Source organism: Phoenix dactylifera, chromosome 14 (assembly GCF_009389715.1).
Source record: "Phoenix dactylifera cultivar Barhee BC4 chromosome 14, palm_55x_up_171113_PBpolish2nd_filt_p, whole genome shotgun sequence".
NCBI classification, from domain to species: domain Eukaryota; kingdom Viridiplantae; phylum Streptophyta; class Magnoliopsida; order Arecales; family Arecaceae; genus Phoenix; species Phoenix dactylifera.
This window is the reverse complement of record NC_052405.1, coordinates 10,236,485-10,254,963: the sequence shown is the minus strand read 5'-3', so window position 1 is coordinate 10,254,963 and position 18,479 is coordinate 10,236,485. Positions and strand designations below refer to the sequence as shown.

Genomic DNA, 18,479 nt, shown 5'->3' with positions numbered 1-18,479 from the left:
GAATCTCTACGAAACGATGCGGTCCCCAATTCCACCACCATTGATCCCCACTACGACCACCACATAAAGCCCCTCTCCCTTTCAGGCATTTGCTTTACCTGCTTCCTTGCCGCTCTATTTATTGCTTCCACTCGGTCCACACACTTCCAAAGGATAACTCTCTTGGCCACCACTGAATTTTGAAGGGCTGTTGAAATTTGAGCAATGGATATCACCATGTCACAATTAAAAGGTCAAAAAAATACAGCTCAAAGGATTACCCCTTCCTTAATTCTATGGTAGTTTTTTTTTTCTTTTTTTTTTTACTTGGTTTCAGCTGGTTTGGCCCCATGACATTAGAAATGAAAATTGAGTAAGAAGCAAGAAATTAAAAAAGAAGAGTTATAGATATTTTAGTACTTAAGCCGTTCTCTGTTGTGTTTTCAGTTAATTGGGTGTTGTTTTGTAATAAGCTGAACCCTTTCAGCCATCTCTACGGCCTTGTACTATTTGATTCATCTTTTCCGATAAAATTGGGTGGCTTTTAGCCTCCTTTTCATCAAAAAAAAAACAAGGTTCAGAATTTATGTGCGATTGATTTCATAAATTTGGGATGAAAGGTCAAATTCTATCTTGTGATTGATTGAAATGCTTTGCCATTTATAATCCTCCCTTTCTTATATTTACGTTCTGTTTTTTTTTTCTTTTTTCTGGTGTCTAGGAGATTGATGCTCTTTGGGTCATTCATCTATTCTGACTCCTGATGTTGATCCATGAGAAGAATGTGTGATGCTTGTTGGTTCAGGGACATTTCCTCATCATCTGCTGGCATGTAGCTCTAAATTAGCTCGTATGTGTCGATCGGTCGGCCATACGTTGCATATAATTATTTCACAGACAAACTGATTGGAATGCGGCCGATTATCGGATTCTTTTTGTCTATATTGTCAGCCTTGTGGTATTCATAGGGAAGTAGGTCGTTTGAAAGTTGGTGTGAGCATTGGTGTACGTCAAAATTCTTGATTGTAGTTCAGTTTGAAAGCTAACCTTGTGCTCTCTCCTCTCCCATGGCCAAACTCTCGGTTCACGAGCCCCTTCTGTCCAATGGAGGGGTTGAGCATGGCTCTTCCAAGCACATGCCTTTTGCATGCTCTTTGGCTAAATGGGTGCTAAAATCTTTGATGTGGATCATTTTCATAATTTGGGTTGCTGCAATATTTTTCTACCCTACCGACTTGGTGAGGAGTCTGCAATCGAGATGGATTAGTATTACCGAAAATTCTGTTTTTGGGATTACAGGTCTGTCATAAAATGAGCCTTTCTCTCTCTTTCAAGTTAATTCTTGTTAAATAAGAGGTGGACAAATACTAGTGAGTAATGTAATGTCTGGCTTTGTGAACTGCAGGAAGCATATTTCTTGGATTCAGTGCGCCGATTCTCATCATTGCATTTCTGGCATTTATATACATAACTGCCTTCCCCAGAGATCATTTTGAGTATGCACCAATGCAATTTCTTGATGCTTCATGATTTTGTTCTTATAAGATGATCATGATTTACAGTTTATCCTATTTGTTTTTTGAAAACTTGGTTTTCTCATTAGGCTTCACTTCATCGACAGGAAGAAGAATTCAAAATTTTCGAGGTTTCGACTCTGGACATTCCCTGTCCTAGTTGATGGACCATTTGGTGTTGTCTCTGCTGCAGAATTTATCGGGATCCTCCTTTTTTCTGTATATGTTCTCTGGTCGATTACTGCTTATACAATACAAGCCGATAGCTTGATTTCGAAATTTCCACTGCCTTCGAAAGAAAAAGGGTATGCTAAGTATGAAGAAGCAATTATTTTTTCCATCCCTTATTCCAGTAAAAGGAACTTTTTTTTTCTAAGAAAAAGTTTGAAACTAGGTATCTCATATACTTCCTCCCTTTAATCTAGCCAATCACAGAAACTTTTCATGACAAAGTTGAATGTCTGTTTGACAATTCTGTACTTAATCCTGATAGATAAGGTGCCATCTTTCTTTTCATAGTTTTGCTTTTTGAGTGATGTGGTCTTTCCATTAAATCTTTTAGGTTACAATTTGGTCTTTCTTAATGCCTCTGGTATCAGGTTTCTTAATTTTTCACAAGTTGGTCAATAAATATCTGTGGAGGCCACAGAGTTCTCTTTCATGCGTATGCTCTGCCATTTGAAGACATGGACGACATACTTTGATTACTTTGAACAAGATAAGCATCTTAGAAAATTGCTTGGCTCGCAAAAACCTGATAAAAGCTGTTGCCTGTCTCCATTTAACATTTGTCGCAGATATCTTGTATCAGAGATGTAATTTTTCTGTATGTGCAGGGATTGCCTTCCACTAATTCTTTCATAAAGTCCTGAAAACGTGGTATTATCCTCATCATTTCTATTAGAGCACTCGTTCCTCCTCTGAACCTCCACAAACGAAACTATTCATTGTTTACATGTGGTAGATTCATTGACGAAACAACCTATCGACTTGTTTGACTCATACTTATTGTCAGATTAAAGAATAATTTTCTAAAATTTCTTATTGAATACTTCTGTTATCATGACACAGCCTTGCCATGCTTTTAAATGTTGTTATTGGCCAGAAAAATAATTATCATGGACTTCCGGATGCTTTCCTGCTTGTGTTTCTGCTAACGGAAAATTTTACATCAAAATGCTCTTATGGTGTCCACCAATAAAGTATATATCTTCCTCTCTGTAACATGTTTGATGCTCAGCTTAAAAAATTGCAGCCATTCCTAACGAACCTTGAATTAAATCATTTGCTTACATGCTTAATGTGGAGTATGCGTTCAAGTACAATTACATCAACAACATTCGTACCTAAGAGCATGAGAGAAAACATGCGAACATATATTGGAGCTTCTGCAAATTCCTAATTGATATGTTTCTTTGTTCTCATTGGATTCACAGATCTTTCTCTAATATTCCTATGTTTGGTTTATTTTGAAGATTAAATTATCTTTGATTGAGTCCAGAAGTAACCCCAAAGAAATATGTATACAGACACACACACACACACACACATATTGTGAGTGCATATTATCATGGCCAAGGTTATCTTCATATGCTGAAACCATGAACTGAAGGCATTATTATGAACTTCAAAATTGTCCACTTTTTTGCAATTATTAGTAATTTTATAAGAATGAAATTACATCATATCAGTTTGCTGTTGTTGTATCACTGCAAAGGACGTTTTTGACTGTCATGCAACGTGCGCTAAAATAGGTTTAGACAAGGTGAATTACTTTGGGAACTTTGCAGAGATTTTTTTTTATACTCTTGAGATTTCCAAAATTTGACATCTCATGACTTCACAATCTGTTGATTGTCATGCTTTCTAGTAACTTAGCCCTGAATTAAGATAGTATGATGGGATGCACATATTAAGAACAGGTGTTCTTTTTCTCAAAAAAGAATAGTTCTTGAAGTTCATTTAGACTTAGATATGTGTAGCTTGCTTTTTTAGTTGAGCCTTAACTTGTTTCTAACTTCAAACTTGCAGTACTTTCATGCTGGAACTTATTGGGCTTCGGTTAGGCTCAATTGGACTATTTTGCATGCTATTCTTGTTTCTGCCAGTTGCAAGGGGTTCAGTTCTTCTTCGTTTAATAGATATTCCATTTGAGCATGCCACCAGATACCATGTCTGGCTTGGACATCTTACAATGGCTCTCTTCACATTTCACGGCATATGTTATGTTGTTGCGTGGTCATTGCAGGGGCGTCTCCAGCAAGAAGTGAGTTTGGATGAGTAATTTGGTTACTTATTTTTCACTTAAAGTTACAATTACAAGAATAACTGATGCTGGAAAGGCAGAAAACTTCTGTATTTAAAAGCCTATCTTCTTTCCAGGGACAACTTGGTTTTAAACCTTTCTTAAATGTAGAAAAATAATTTCTCTATGAACTTTTAAGCCATGTGGTGTGGATGATGAATCTACACACAAAGACATGCAAATATACATGCAATTTTTTTCCGGGGAAATTGTTAAGAAGCTTTGTGGGTCCAAATCATTGGACAACTTAACCTGAAAAGTACCTACAGATATCAAGGAAGACCACAACCCTATACTTGGCATCATGGCTTTGTCCAACTGTCTCTGAATACTTTTTCATTCCAAGATGCTGCTAGTGATCATTGGTGCGGATCATCTACTAGACAACCTATAACTTGAAAAGTGCCTCAAGATATCAAGGAGGATCATAACCTGATCCTTGGCATCAGAGCTTTGTCCAGCTGTGCATTTGAATACTTCTTTTATTCCAAGATCCTACTAGAGATAATTGGATGGATCATCAATTATATAGATTCGAAGTTTAGGTATCAAATAAACCAAATACTAAATAACTCCATAGCATACGCCAAGGTTTGCAATCTTGGTATCAGACCCCATACCGGTACCATATTAGTATCAGTATTGGCATGCCTGGTACGGGGATCAATTTTGCATACCAACACTTGGCACGCCTCCTGTATCAAGTAATGATATGGTATGGTGTGGCATGCTGTGCTTGGGACGCGACAGTATACACCAGTACCACAAACTACTATAAACAATAAATGATTCCATAAAATCAGAATCTGAAACCCATATTGTGCGATCTATTTTCAATATGTAAATAATTTCAAAATTTTGATTGAGGATCATGTTGGAATTGGTATTTCTGTCTTTAATCAATCAATTGACACTTGGTTTTGTTTTTCAGATTCGAGAGTGGAAGAATATTGGTGTTGCTAATTTTCCTGGGGTAATTAGCCTGTTGGCGGGTTTGTTGATGTGGGTGACATCATTGCATCCTGTGCGGAAAAACTATTTTGAGCTTTTCTTTTACACCCATCAATTGTATGTGATCTTTGTTGTGTTCTTAGCGCTGCATGTTGGAGACTTCATCTTCAGCATGGCAGCTGGAGCAGTTTTCCTTTTCATACTTGATCGTTTTCTGCGGTTCTGCCAGTCTCGAACTACAGTTGATATCATTTCAGCAGTGTCTCGCCCATGTGGAACCGTGGAATTGATCCTTTCGAAGCCAGCAAGTATGACTTATTGATCATTTTCTTTAAGATCAAAATATTTCTTTTGAACTGATTAGCTATTATCAATCCTTTTTTGTCATAGTTATAAAGTAAACAAGATGCTCGTCAGAGGGATGCCATCTCTCATTAGCTAGAAATTTCAAGTTCTAGCTTTTTAAATAGAAATTAATACTAACTATGAGTTTGTTCGAATATGCAGATCTTCGTTACAATGCTCTCAGCTTTATTTTCCTTCAAGTACGAGAATTGCCATGGTTGCAGTGGCATCCATTCAGTGTTTCCTCCAGTCCTTTGGATGGTAGATACCATCTGTCAATTTTAATAAAAGTACTTGGCACATGGACAGGGAAACTGAGGGATATCATCACTAATGTTCCGGACCAGCCTCAAAAGGACTCTCAGTCACAACCTAGTAGTATAACAGCCTCTGTTGAAGGGCCATATGGACATGAGTCGCCCTACCACTTGATGTGAGCCTCTCCTCTCTTCCGTAATTTGATCTGACTACAGGAAACCACAGTCCTCTTCTTTTCCCTAAAAAACAGAAAAAGAAATGTTACAAGCAAACAGTAGTTGTATCACTTTAACTTTTCCAGTACTTCATTGATATGCTGTTTTGCGAGAAATGTGTGTACTGACATTTTTGCACTAGAAGCCCATGTCATTGCTTGCCGTTAAGTCACATGATTCAACTCTCACTTTCTGTTCTCAGGTATGAAAATCTCATACTGGTAGCTGGTGGCATTGGTATTTCACCCTTCCTGGCCATATTGAGTGACATCCTTCACCGAATTAGGGAGGGAAAACCTTGTTTACCAAAGAATGTATTGGTTGTTTGGGCTGTTAAAAAATCTAAGGAGCTTTCTCTCCTTTCAGCAGTTGATGCACAGCACATATATTCATCTTTCTCCGATAAATTGCATCTGGATATTCAAGCTTATGTAACTCAAGAATCAGAGCCTTCATTGGTATGCCTAGATGCCCAACATCAACATCATTCTTTTGTTCCTTGGGTTGAATAGCCGCTAGACTCTTATTCAATGTTTTCATTGCAGGAAGAGGGTAAAGTTGATGTGAGCATGATGTCTCCCTCTCTTTCCACAACAAATGGTAGTATGATGTCATGTTTGGTTGGCACAGGGAATAACATCTGGTCTGGAATTTATGTCGTTGCATCTACTCTTGGTTTCATTCTATTATTCGGTATTGTGGAAGTATATTACATCAAACCATTTGGAGTATCTGCTTGGTGGTACCGGGGGCTCTTGTTTACCTTATGCATGGTTGCTGGTGTCATTTTTCTGGGGGGTATTGTTGTTTACTTCTGGAACCAATGGGAAAAATGTAGCTCACGCAATGAAAAGTGGACAGTTGATGCTGCAAAAGGCAACTTGGGGCATTGCAGGGAGCCAAGTCTCCATGGGGAGATGAGTATGACAAGTCTTTCAAGTCTGCAAACGACTCGGTATGGATGCAGGCCTGATTTTCAAGGTAATGAGCACTCTTTCTTTACTCTTATAAGGACTTGCAACAAATTATGTAAAATTTATTACCCGACACGTTACCATGTCGCATTAGCTTCATGTTACAATATCAAAGCATACTTCTACTGGATTGCTCCAACTGCACGTGCTCATATGGCACAAATAAATCGTTCCTTCCTGCAAAATCCTCAAATGATTGACAATACATACATCAACAGACTAAAGCTTCAGATGCCTTGACCTACTTTCATTCTTTGATAAAGTTTGATGCAAGATTTTTGACATTGATCCACTGAGTTCTTCTATTTGATCACTGTCTCCAGAGATCGGTGCTCATTCCAATTTCTCGTATCGTCTGTCAACCTTTATTCAAACTACCATGTTTTTTGCCTAGTTCGCAAACCAGTTGGAGAGACATAGCAAAACCACAGCATGACACAGCTAGATTAAGACATTCAAAATCCATTTAAGCACAATCACAACTTCACATAGGCTAAATTATGATGGATCCTACTAGGAAATTGATGCCTTTATAATAACAAAAAAGGCTGAAGTGCCTCATTGATTCTCATACTTCTATATAGAACTAGGTTCTCTCAACTTCATTGCAAATAGTAGCTTTATCTTCCTGCCAAAACAAAAAAATAGTCCCCTTGTCTTCACCAACAGTCTTTTATATTCTTTCACATTTTATGACAACCACAAGTTAAAGGGCAAGGGAGAAAGAAAAGTTTAAGTGTGTCTTTCTCATGACAGTGGTATTTTAGTTTGAAACTGAACTAGGTGACTCAATCTGCATTTTTTTTTTTGGTTCTCCCAGACATTTTCAGTTCGTTCTCGGAGAATGTGGGCCGTGCCGATGTGGGTGTAATTGTATGTGGACCACCTGGCCTCCAGTCTGGTGTTGCGAGGGAGATCAGGTCACAGAACATCAGAGGCAGCTGGAATCAAGCAGTCTTCCATTTCAACAGCCACAGCTTTGATCTCTAGGAACTTGATCACTTATTAACAGTTTATGCGAGCTCTACCTTATACTTCAATAGAAAATCTTCTCCAACCTTGCATGCAGGTTGATATGATCTATTGTACCAGAAATCAGAAACTCTCTCCTCTCTCTCTCTCTTCTCTCTGTATTTTTGTTCATATTAGCTGTTTGGATGTATGTATATATATATATATATATATATATGGATTAATTAAGCTAATTATGACCCAAAATTGCACATATATATATATATGTGTGTGTGTGTGTGTGTGTGTGTGTGTGTGTGTGTGTGTGTTTTGACTCAACAGGATGCTCTGTAAATTTCCCTGGAAGAGTTGTTGGAGGCATGTGAGTTGGAAAGAGGAGATGTTGGATTCTGATTTCCTAATCAAGATAATCTTAGCAAGTGACTTCATGGAGAGATGTTTTTCCCAAGATGCAGGGTTCAAATATAGTGGAAAGTGTTTGTTTTTTTCTTTTTCATGCTATCCATCCATCTCGTTTTGTTTGTTGGAAGTTTGGAACGCAGCCCCATGAGCCCACCGTCCTTAACTCCGACCCCGCCCTTCGCCGGCGTCGCCACCCCGTCAAACGACCCGACCCCTCACTTCGAAACGTTTGATGTGGGGGTGGGGTCGCTGGAATGGGACGACAAAGAAGCCGCCGGCGACATCGGAGTCGGCGGAGTTGGTAGTGGCGTTTGGCCTAAGACTGGGGTGGTCGGCGGTGGCCGCCGGAGTTTAGGCTGGTCGCGGTGGCGCCGAAGGGGCAGAGGCGTTGATCGCACTGGATAGTGTCTCGTTTTCCCCGATGTGGATCCCATATGAGGACGTCCGCATATATATTGTTATGCGGATTTACGGCCGCACAGCATATTTATGCGTTCATTCGATTTGTGTGCGCTCTTAATGGAAAATTATGAGGTTGGCCGTATATATTGTTTTATGCGGATTTGCTTCCGCATAGAATATCTATGCGTTCATTTGTATGCAGGTCGCTGTCTGACAGCGCAATTTATGAGATGTCAGCAGATATGTTTCTATGCGGATTTGCTTCCGCAGAGAACTGTTATGCATTTATTTGTGTGCACGTGCACCGTAGGTGCAATATATGAGGATGTCCTCATATGTCTGTTTATGCGGATTAATTTTTCCCGCAGAACTATTACACATTCTTTCGTACGCAAGTGCATTGTCGTCCTTGGGATAATTATGAGGACGGCCGCATATATCGTTCTATGTGGCTTTACTTCCACATAGAACGTTTATGCATTCTCTTGTATGCAGGTGCACCGCAGTGAAATTATGGGGACGTCCGCATATATATTTTATGCGCGTTTACTTCCGCAGAAACTTTATGCGTTCATTCCTATGCGTGACGTCATTCTATGGGTCAATTTATGACAATTTCCTGATATATATGTTATGCGGATTTACATCCGCACAGAACGTTTATGCATTCTTTTGTATGCGTGTCGGCGTGCGCGGTATGAGGATGTCCGTATATATCTTTTTATGCGGCTTTACTTCCGCATAGAATTCTAAGCATTCTTCCGTGTGCCTACGTGGCACTTTGATATACATTTTTTTATTTTTTAATATGCGGGAGCGTCGATCGTAAGATGACGCCTGCAACTGTAAGATTAGCATTCGGTCAAGATCAGATGATTGGTGTTAGAATACGGTCAATTCCGGATCAAACGGCGGCTTCGTCTGCCCTCCCCACCCTCTCTCTCTCTCTCTCTTTCTCTCTCTCTGGCGTAGGTGACGAACGGCTCCAAGTTTTTCCCTGGGAAAGAAGGGGCCTCTCTAGGGTTTTACTTCTCTCTCAGCGTCGAGGGTTCGGGGCACCAGCTAGTGGCGTAGGGTTTGTGGTTATCTCCGTGACTAGATTCCCTATTCGGCTTGGGGAGCTCAAGAACAGTGTTTTGGGCCCGCGATTCGAGCCATTTCTTGTAGTCGAGTACGGAGATTTTCGGCATAGGGACAAGACGGCAACTGTTGATGGGCGGCGTGAGATGCTCGCGTTCCATGATCTGATGTACGTTTCTTGTGTATTTCTTCTTTGTTGTAGGCTTTTTGATGTGGTTATTAGGTCTCATGCATGAAAATCCACATATAATTGGCGTATCTCTAGAAGTTTTGGGAAATTCTGGCAAAAAGCATGATATCAGATTGAAATCTTCAAGGATTTATAGGTTTCGCGTGTGTTATAGCCGTAAAAATTGTAACTTTGATGGAGGTTGGAGCGGCATTGGGCCTGGACTTCAATCCCGAGTCGATTGAAGTTGACGCTGGTGATTCAGTTTTACTTGAAGATAATGTCGGTGAAAAAGAAGAGGAGGAGGAGGAGGAGGAAGGAGATGTAGAAAATCCAGTGGTTGAAATGAGCTGCCAGTTCATGGGGACAGAGTTCCCTTTTGATGGAGGTGTACAGGGGAAACTGGAACTTCAAATGGAACCGAGCGAGCCCTACGTTGGCATGGAATTTGATTCGCTCGAGTCTGCAAGGAAGTTCTACTTTGACTATGCTGAGCATGTGGGCTTCCGAGTCCGCAACAATAGGTTTAGGACCTCGAGGCGTGATGACTCCATCATCATGAGGCGGTTCGTGTGCTGCAAGGAAGGATTCTACCTGAAGAACGAGAAGAGGAAGAATGATGGCAAGGAGAGGCGGAAGCGTGCTTCAATAAGGGAAGGTTGCAAGGCAATGTTAGAGGTGGTTCGGAAGGATAAGGACAGATGGGCAGTAACTAAGCTCATTATTGAACACAACCATGCATTTGTTGTCAATATTAGAGCATCGAAGCCCAAGAAGAAGAGGGCACCGCTAGCCTTCCCTGTTGAGATGAGCTCACTGTTTGGAGAAGGCTTTGGTGCTGAGGAAAGACAAAATGCTGTCTGGGGAGGAGGCGAGGCCTTTAGCCTCTTGCAATACTTTAGAAAGATGCAAACAAAGAATCCTGCATTTTTTTATTCAATTGAAGTTGATGAAACTAACAAGTTAAAGAATGTTTTCTGGGCCAATGCAAAGGCTCGGATGGCATACAGTTACTTTGGTGATGTTGTTGCTCTTGATACAACATATAAAAAAAACAAGCTGATGATGCCCTTTGTGCTGTTTACAGGGGTAAATCGTCACTTGCAACCTGTTGTGTTTGGGTGTTCCGTGCTCTTGGATGAGACAGAAACTTCTTACATATGGCTGTTTGAAACATTTCTAGTGGCTATGAGTGGACGTCTTCCAGTTTCATTCGTTACTGATCATTGCAAAGTTTTAGCAGCAGCAGTTATGAAGGTATTCCATGGCACCCATCACCGTTTTTGCAAGTGGAGGATCTTGAGCAAATGCAAGGAGAAGTTGCCTGATATCTGTTCAACACAAGCAGCTCGAGCTTCTCTCAAAGGGGATATGAAGAAATGCATCGATGAGACGGATACGGTTCAAGACTTTGAGTCATTATGGGAGGCATTCCTTCTTAAGTATAATCTGACGGAGAATGAATGGATTCAATCATTATATGAGGTCCGCCAACAGTGGGCCACAGTATACTTGAAGGATAAGTTCTTCGCAGAAATGTCTCCTACTCAAAGATCTGAAAGTATGAACAAGTTTTTTCAAAGAAATTTTGAAACAAAGACAAGCTTATTTGAATTTGTTGCAAAGTTTGATCAGGCCATTGCAGGACAGTATGAGAAGGAAGTTCAGGCAGATTTTGCTAATATGATAACTAGACCTGTTTTGAAAACTTCATCATTATTAGAAAAGCAAGCATCAGAGACCTACACAAAAACCATATTTGCCATATTTCAGGAGGAGCTTGTCCAGGCCTTGGGTTATTCGGTGGAAAAATTCCAGGATGGTTCTGTCTGCAGATACCATGTGGCTCTTAATGCAGAGGGTGCCCGTATGACATATGACGTCACCTTTGATTCTTCTGAAACAAGAGCAAGATGTAGTTGCCAAAAGTTTGAGTTCTCAGGCATCATATGCAGACATATATTGAGGGCTTTTCAGGCGGTTGGTCTTTGTAAGCTTCCAGAAGGTCTCATTTTGAAAAGGTGGACACAGAATGCCAAGAGTGGCACTGTTTTATATGAAAATTGTGCCAACATTCAGGGAAATGCTCAAAATATTTTTACTCAGCGATGCAACGATCTTTTCTTAGATGTTCTAAAACATGCAGCAGAAGGGGCAACATCTTTGGTGACTTATAAGGCTGCAAAAGATGCTCTGCAAAAGGCTTTTGATGAAGTTGTTTCTGCAAAAAAGTCCTTGTGGTCAACAAAACCAGGTATTGTTTGTTTGATTTTCTATTTGGTGTTCCTGGTGCTCTCTAAGAATCTGGATCAATTTTGTGGCTGAGTAATGTATTAAAACATAAAATTTTAAGTCTGTGAAGTAATTAATCAGGAGGCAAGTATAAGCTATTTCCAGTATTTGGATAAAACAGCTATATGCTTTCCAAACTATCATTTATTCCTAAAATAACCTTTATTCCCTATGGGAAGGGAACCCCCATCGCCGCTCCCCATTTGCCCTACCAAAACTTGATATGTACCTATGTTGTAATATTTTAAAAATTACTAATAACCATATAAAGTTTGCTGGTTTTTTTGTGACTTGGACGTATGATGCCTAGAGCTGGAAATGGGTTGGGTCGGGCTGGGTCACACCCCTACCCGAGCCTGGCCCGAATTTTTTTCCGGGCTTCGGGCCGGGCCTATGCCCGAAAATCTTTCAAAAACCCAGGCCCGAGCCCAACCCAAGCCCAATTGGGCCAGCTTGATAACATCCTGTCCATCCCGGCCCAAGTCCGGCCCGAGCCCTAGCCCAAATTTACGCATTTGGGCCAAAAAAAGCGTTGGACCGTGCTTTTCTATATATCCCCAATTTTTGAGCTTAGCATCAGGCTTTTGAAACATGGCTCATTTTGGCCTAGTCGGAACTTCAGGTAGCTCTTCCTAGCTATGTTTTTTGTACTTCAAGTAGACATAGGGTGGGTACTGCACATAACCAGAGATTTACCATGACCTGTGACTGCTTTGAGATCAGGCAATTTGGTTAAGATTCCAACTACTAAAAGAATAAAAAAGAAGGCAGAGGTGACATTGTTGGCAAGGAAACATGCTTCAGCATTAGCATATGTAATTTGTGTCAGCATTCGGCTTCTTCACCTGAGGATTAATTAGACTCCTTTGCTGCACTTCTGAGAAATGCAGATACCCTTATTTTTTTTGTAAGAGAGGGAGGGAGAACTACATGGTAATATTAATATATGACATTAACCCATTCACAAATGCAAAGATTACTTTCAAAGGACATGTTAGGCCATGCTAACCCAAAGGCAAGGGCCAAAAAATAAATTGGGCCATGCTAACCCAATGGGTTCGGGCCTGCATTTGGGCTCTAAGTTGGGCCTTGTTCGGGCTCAGGCTTAGGCTGGGCCAACGGCATACCCGAGCACAACCTGAAAAATCAATGAGCTCTACATTTAAGCTCAAACCCGGCATGAACTCTTTCGGGCCTAGCCCAAAGCCCGGCCCGAAGGCAACCCGGCTCAAGCCCATTTCCAGCCTTAATGATGCCTTATCCATCTCCTCCCAAAGCTGATGATTTGTTCAAGTTACTATTTTCCCCCCTGTTCTCTTTTTAATGTCACTTCAATAAATCACATTTTTGAATGCATAGTTGAATTTGCCATAGAGAATGGAAATTATCATTCTAAATGGGGATTAAGATGAGATCAAGAAACTCAATTTTTAAGGCAGTTTCAGTGTTCACATTAAGTTGCTCTTAGGGCAGTTGTTTAGACAGAGTCACATTTCAATTCACCACAAAATCTTCAGGCATCTTTTTGTAAAGATGCTGATGTATCTCAAGGTAAATCTTTGTATAATTCTTTGCTTCATTATTTCACTCTCACATTTTGTGTCATCAGAAATATAGACAAGAAAAACCAAATTTTCTATGCCTGTTGAAAAAAATATAAAGAAAATCTTATTATTTATGAATGTTTATTTTCTTAATTAATCTAATTCTGAGCTGGTTGACAAGTTACTTGTTCATTAAAATTATATCAGTTTGCATGGGAATGCACATGGATAAACTCATACAGGACACATCAACTGAATTGAGCAAATATCAATCTAAAAAATAAAATTAAGTAATAAGATAAAAAAATCAATATACTTACAAAATTGAAATACAAAACAGAATTTAAACTCATGATAAACTATGTATAAAGTTGATATTATCGATTGAAAAAATGAAATAAAAAGTAACCTGGACAACTAAAATGCACTTGTTGTTGGGTTTAGAGCCACTTTCTGAATGTAAAAATGAAACAAGTGGTAAACATGAAAGCAAATCTATAAATACAAAAAAAAGTTGGAAAATCAAGAGAAGTATCACAAACCTTACCTTGATTGAAAACTTCTCGTTCTTCAATTTCTTGAATGATGATACATTTTCCTTTTCTTAATTATGATAACCTTTCCTATTTTATTAATGATAAAATAATGAGGTAAGAGTGTGAGGGATGACAAGGAGAGGTTGTTAAGAACTTGCCTATCGGATTATTTGCTATGTAGTGCTGTTAGGGGGTGGAGAGGTAGAGAGAGGATGTTGTGGATGGCGGAAGAGAGGCACCAAGCAAGAGAAAGTTAGGACAAAAGTATTAATTAGTTGTTCAGGTTGTCTTATCATGTACTAAGTTGTTATAAAATGGACAAGTTTAATGGCAGAGTGCAATGAATTAATTATATTTATGTTTTAGAAGTACACAGACTGATTGTGTTTTTGTTGTTTGTAGTTTAAGATGCGTATGCCATGATAAATTGTGTAATGTCGATTCATAGTTTGTAACTCTATATAGCTCATTATCTATTTTTGCATCTTAGCACTAATTTTACTTTCATATGATGTCGATTTTGCTCTGTAGGCATTTTAAATAATAACAATCATGATGAACTGTGGATTTTTAATTTGGATGAGTCAGTATTTGTATTTAATTGGCAGGATTCAGGTTCTAATCCTCCTGTTTGGAGTGTGGTTGAAGTCACATATATAAAATTTATAAATATACCCACATGTATGGATGTGCATGCCATGCGTATACATACAAACACATATACATGCAAGCATGCATGTTTGAGTGTATTAGAGATTAGATCATGCTAACATTAATTCAAGACAAAATCATTTTGATTTGTTTTGGTCATTTATTGTACTTTAAACATGTGAAAACCAATTTTGTATGATGCAATGTGGCCTTGTCAGTGGAATTGTATATTCATGTCAAAGCAGTGCACGGGTTTATAATAGCCAAACATATGTCATTGCATACCTGCATGAGCACTGATTGACTCTTATCTTAGTCATTATAGTTGTGAAGTTCATGGAATGCAGTATTTTTGTATTTGTTGTTGGCATTTTCAATGTTCTTTTTTCAATTTTCATTAAAAACCACATTTATAATTTGTCTCGTTTTGATTGAGTTGTGGATATGTGATGCCGCCACTGTTTGAGTTGTAAATATGTGATGCCGCCACTGTTTATCATTCAATCCTGCTTTAGTTAATCTCTTATTGTATTGCAACTTGGCGAGGTTCGTCTCTTTTAGTATCACAGCTTGGTGAGTCATTGCATTTTTTTCTTAATTACTTCCCCGTCTTCGTGGAGCTTCTACTTCTTAAGGGTGGCAATCAGTCAGGTTTGGTCAAGAAACTCTTCATCAATGCTGACCTATATATAATCAGATTGAGAAGAATAAATGCATAACCAGCCCATTTTCTTTTTACGGGCCCATACCCAAATGACCAGTCCATTTATAGGGGTTCATTTGTCAGTCATGTACCTTAAGGAATGAAAACAAATTAACCAAGGAGAAGAGATCAAGGGTTGGGCATCCAAATAATGTGAGAGAGAAGTGAAGAATTTAAAGTGGAGATCAAAGCATGACAAATCCTGAGCAAGCTATACATCCACTTTTCTTTACAGAATCTTTTTCTTTTGTTCTCTTAACCATTAGTTGAATAACCTTGCTGATCACTTCAACCAAGCCTTGATTAACCAGTATCTTACTGACTATTACCACCTCTCTTGGGAGATAGATAGAAATTAAGTTGCACATGTTTAAGTTGACCAATGGCCAACATTCTAGGCTTTTATGTAGCCAGTATCCTGTAATGGTAGTTAAGGATAAATTGGTCATGAAAATATGATAGTTCTTATAGTTCATGATATTCTCTGGTGATTTGCTTGTGAATAATCAGTTCTACCATACAATCAAAATTACCAGGCTCAATCCAACATGTTGCTGCTCACCTGTGGCTACAGAGCTAATTTGAATTTTTGAGCTCCTAGTCCATAATGCATAAGTCATTCTTGGCCAGAGTCAACTGAAATACCTATGTGAACCCTTGATTAACCCAATGTGAACCCTTGATGTGTAAACCCTTCCAGAAGATTATTCACTTCTTGTAGCATGAGGAAGTATTTTAAGAAATTGTAGATTTAGTCAGCATAAATTTCATTTTTTTCCATGAAGTAAGATAAACTTCTATGCTTGTTGCTGTGGTTATGATGATTCATGCTGTCTACTCCAGCCTTCTTACTATAATATATGAACTTATGCTTTTATTTTCTCTTTCATTATTTTTACCTTTAAGCTTGCGGCATCTGGGAGTTACCTTTCTATTTGTCCATGTATGTAGCCCATCTACATAGATTCCTTAGTTGTCTGGTGGGGTATCCGATGGGGTAGAGTAAGGTCTGCCACAGGAAGATTTAAATTGGATGGACGAACCTTCGACTTCCTTTCATCATCCTAGACTGTACTGACTTACCTTACTAGCTAAACTAATGGAACCCGCCTTGGGCGAGTACCCTCAGTGTTATACGAGGGAGAGCAGATTATGTAGCTCCAATTACATGTAATTGGCCTGTTAAAATAAAAACAAACACTAGAATGCAACCGGTTGTCGTAACTGGAGATGCCCCCAGCTAGTGACATGCAACCATGCAGGTCCTATATGAAAATAAAATTAAGATGTTGGGCACCAGACTTAATGCACTTGCTACTGCTTTATGATTTGCTTCAGTTTGCAGTGTGTAGCCAATCCACTGGCGTCCTCTGTACTAGTTCCCACCTATGAATTACCCTTCCAAAGCACTTCTTTACATAACAAAGAATAGTCTACAGAACATCTGAACAAAAAAGGAAGGAGTTCACAAATTAGAAGACCTCACTTTTCGTGTTAGAAATTTTCTTGTCAATACTGCAGACGTTCCCGTAAGTGTACAGTGTACTATAAATTGCATTGGAGAATAAACTTAGCATCTCACGCTGTGACTGGGATGACAAACTTTGAGTTGCACTTGTGATGCAGAACTTGTCAAGGGATGAGGGCAACTTGCAAACAAGCACCAGGTGTCAGGCAAGTAGGGCTTCACATGGTTAAAAAAAGAAGAAAAACTCTGGTAGGGCATGCCTCAGGTTGATCATCGCGAACATGCCGTCAAAGATCCAGACAATTCAGGTGTTACTTTTCTGTCTCTGAAATGAAGGGATGTGGAAGCAGATGCCTGAAGGTCAGACATTGGCCCGGCTACTTTTTCAGATCTGAATCTTGTAAATCTTTGTATCGCCTTTTTTTTTTTGTCACAATTATTGTTGTTTTGTTTAGGATCCTATTGTTAAGGATGCATGGGAGGTTCTATTGTGTCAACCTATTTAATAATCAAAAGCTAGCCTTTGGTGCAGATCAAATCATTGGTTCAGGTTGTCAAGTTGTATTTGTTGTTCTTGTAAAGATGAAAGCTTTATGCTTTATTATATTGAAGAAGAGTCTGTATTCCTCCCAAAGGAGAGTATATATATGTATATATTTGGTGAAAGCAAATATATAATCTGAAACTATTCGAAAGCTAGCAAATATATCACTAATGATTTTTACAGTACCTTGTATACATATAAATCACTTTCAGGCATGCAAATATATAATCTGAAGCTAGCTCTGAGCTGAAAATTTTATTTTCTGAAACTGTTGCTAATGTTTGATTTCTTCAGAAAATAATGTATCTCAAACTTTCTCCTCGCCCCGGTGTCAGATTAGGGTTACCTTCGTATAACTTGTTCAAGTTTGAAGTGGATGCTCACCCTTTCTCTTTATTATAATTCAGCTTATTAGGCTGCACCATCCCCCGAACGATAACAGCATTTCTATCACTGCCATATTCCTCATCAAAGGTTAAGGATCCTCCCATAATTCCTCGTTCTTTCAAAAGATTTTAGTATGGTTGATTTATTAGTCATTTTGTTGCTGTCTGGACCTCCTGCGGAGAAATAATATCACTCACAGTTCATGTCATTCCAGGTTAAGCTGAAGGGGACAAGGAGGAGCAATTACCCCCTTGACTTCTGGGTTTTCAGCCGGCTATAGACTTAGACTGCTCCCCTACAAATTAGGATAAACTCTCTCTTCTAAAATCAGGAGAATTGTCAAACCTATATGCACTAATCAACTCGTGAATCTCTATCATCACCTAAACAGCCATCCATGTTCATTCGGTGATTAAGTTTTCTGAAAAAGAACTTCTCAGAAAATGATCCATTTCATCATTCAAGAAAAGACCAGCTAGCCTGTTATTTGAGCTATCCCCAGGATTCAACATTTTCCATGAAGTACCCACTTCTCTTCCTTTTTGTATAAGTCGGTCTAAATTCAGATGTAAGGGCGAGAGAAAATAAAAAGGAAAGAAAAGTTTCAGCAAAGAATACAGACTTACATGAAGTTCATTCTCAATAGGATACACAATCCTTTTCATCATTTTCTTAAATATGTATTTTTTCCCTCTATTTCAGTAGGTGCTCATTAGATGCAAAGCTTGATATATGTTGAATTTGGACTTTTACAAATTTTTAATCTACTTTTGCTGTAATTATTTTTT

The 18,479-nt window shown here is 39.0% G+C and overlaps 2 protein-coding genes across 3 annotated transcripts; both read left to right on the top strand.

Annotated features, from left to right (window-relative positions):
• Positions 1 to 736: 736 nt before the first annotated feature.
• LOC103715667 (ferric reduction oxidase 7, chloroplastic-like) lies at positions 737 to 7,766 on the top strand. The gene is made up of 9 exons (XM_026808048.2): positions 737 to 1,278; positions 1,385 to 1,475; positions 1,601 to 1,798; positions 3,525 to 3,759; positions 4,730 to 5,057; positions 5,257 to 5,527; positions 5,770 to 6,025; positions 6,113 to 6,548; positions 7,362 to 7,766. The coding sequence occupies exons 1-9, from the start codon at positions 1,047 to 1,049 to the stop codon at positions 7,529 to 7,531; spliced, it is 2,217 nt and encodes a 738-aa protein (XP_026663849.2). The 5' UTR covers positions 737 to 1,046; the 3' UTR covers positions 7,532 to 7,766.
• Positions 7,767 to 9,241: 1,475 nt separating this feature from the next.
• On the top strand, positions 9,242 to 17,464 carry LOC120113056 (protein FAR1-RELATED SEQUENCE 5-like). 2 transcript variants are annotated; one of them, XR_005514833.1, is made up of 3 exons: positions 9,242 to 11,820; positions 16,919 to 17,120; positions 17,216 to 17,464. XR_005514833.1 is itself a non-coding variant. In XM_039133627.1 (2 exons), exons 1-2 carry the CDS (start codon positions 9,762 to 9,764, stop codon positions 16,933 to 16,935), a joined length of 2,076 nt encoding a protein of 691 aa, XP_038989555.1. In that variant the 5' UTR covers positions 9,242 to 9,761; the 3' UTR covers positions 16,936 to 17,460. The 2 variants fall into 2 exon arrangements, 1 of the variants encoding a protein (XP_038989555.1); XM_039133627.1 differs by having other exon boundaries at positions 16,919 to 17,460.
• Positions 17,465 to 18,479: the final 1,015 nt, after the last annotated feature.

Bases quoted from the DNA above. Each gene is read 5' to 3' on its own strand.
- LOC120113056 (XM_039133627.1), top strand. From the start codon at position 9,762: ATGGAGGTTGGAGCGGCATTGGGCCTGGACTTCAATCCCGAGTCGATT.
- LOC103715667 (XM_026808048.2), top strand. From the start codon at position 1,047: ATGGCCAAACTCTCGGTTCACGAGCCCCTTCTGTCCAATGGAGGGGTT. The intron at 1,799-3,524 runs GTATGCTAAGTA...TCAAACTTGCAG, and splicing joins CTGCCTTCGAAAGAAAAAGG to TACTTTCATGCTGGAACTTA. The intron at 6,026-6,112 runs GTATGCCTAGAT...TTTTCATTGCAG, and splicing joins AAGAATCAGAGCCTTCATTG to GAAGAGGGTAAAGTTGATGT.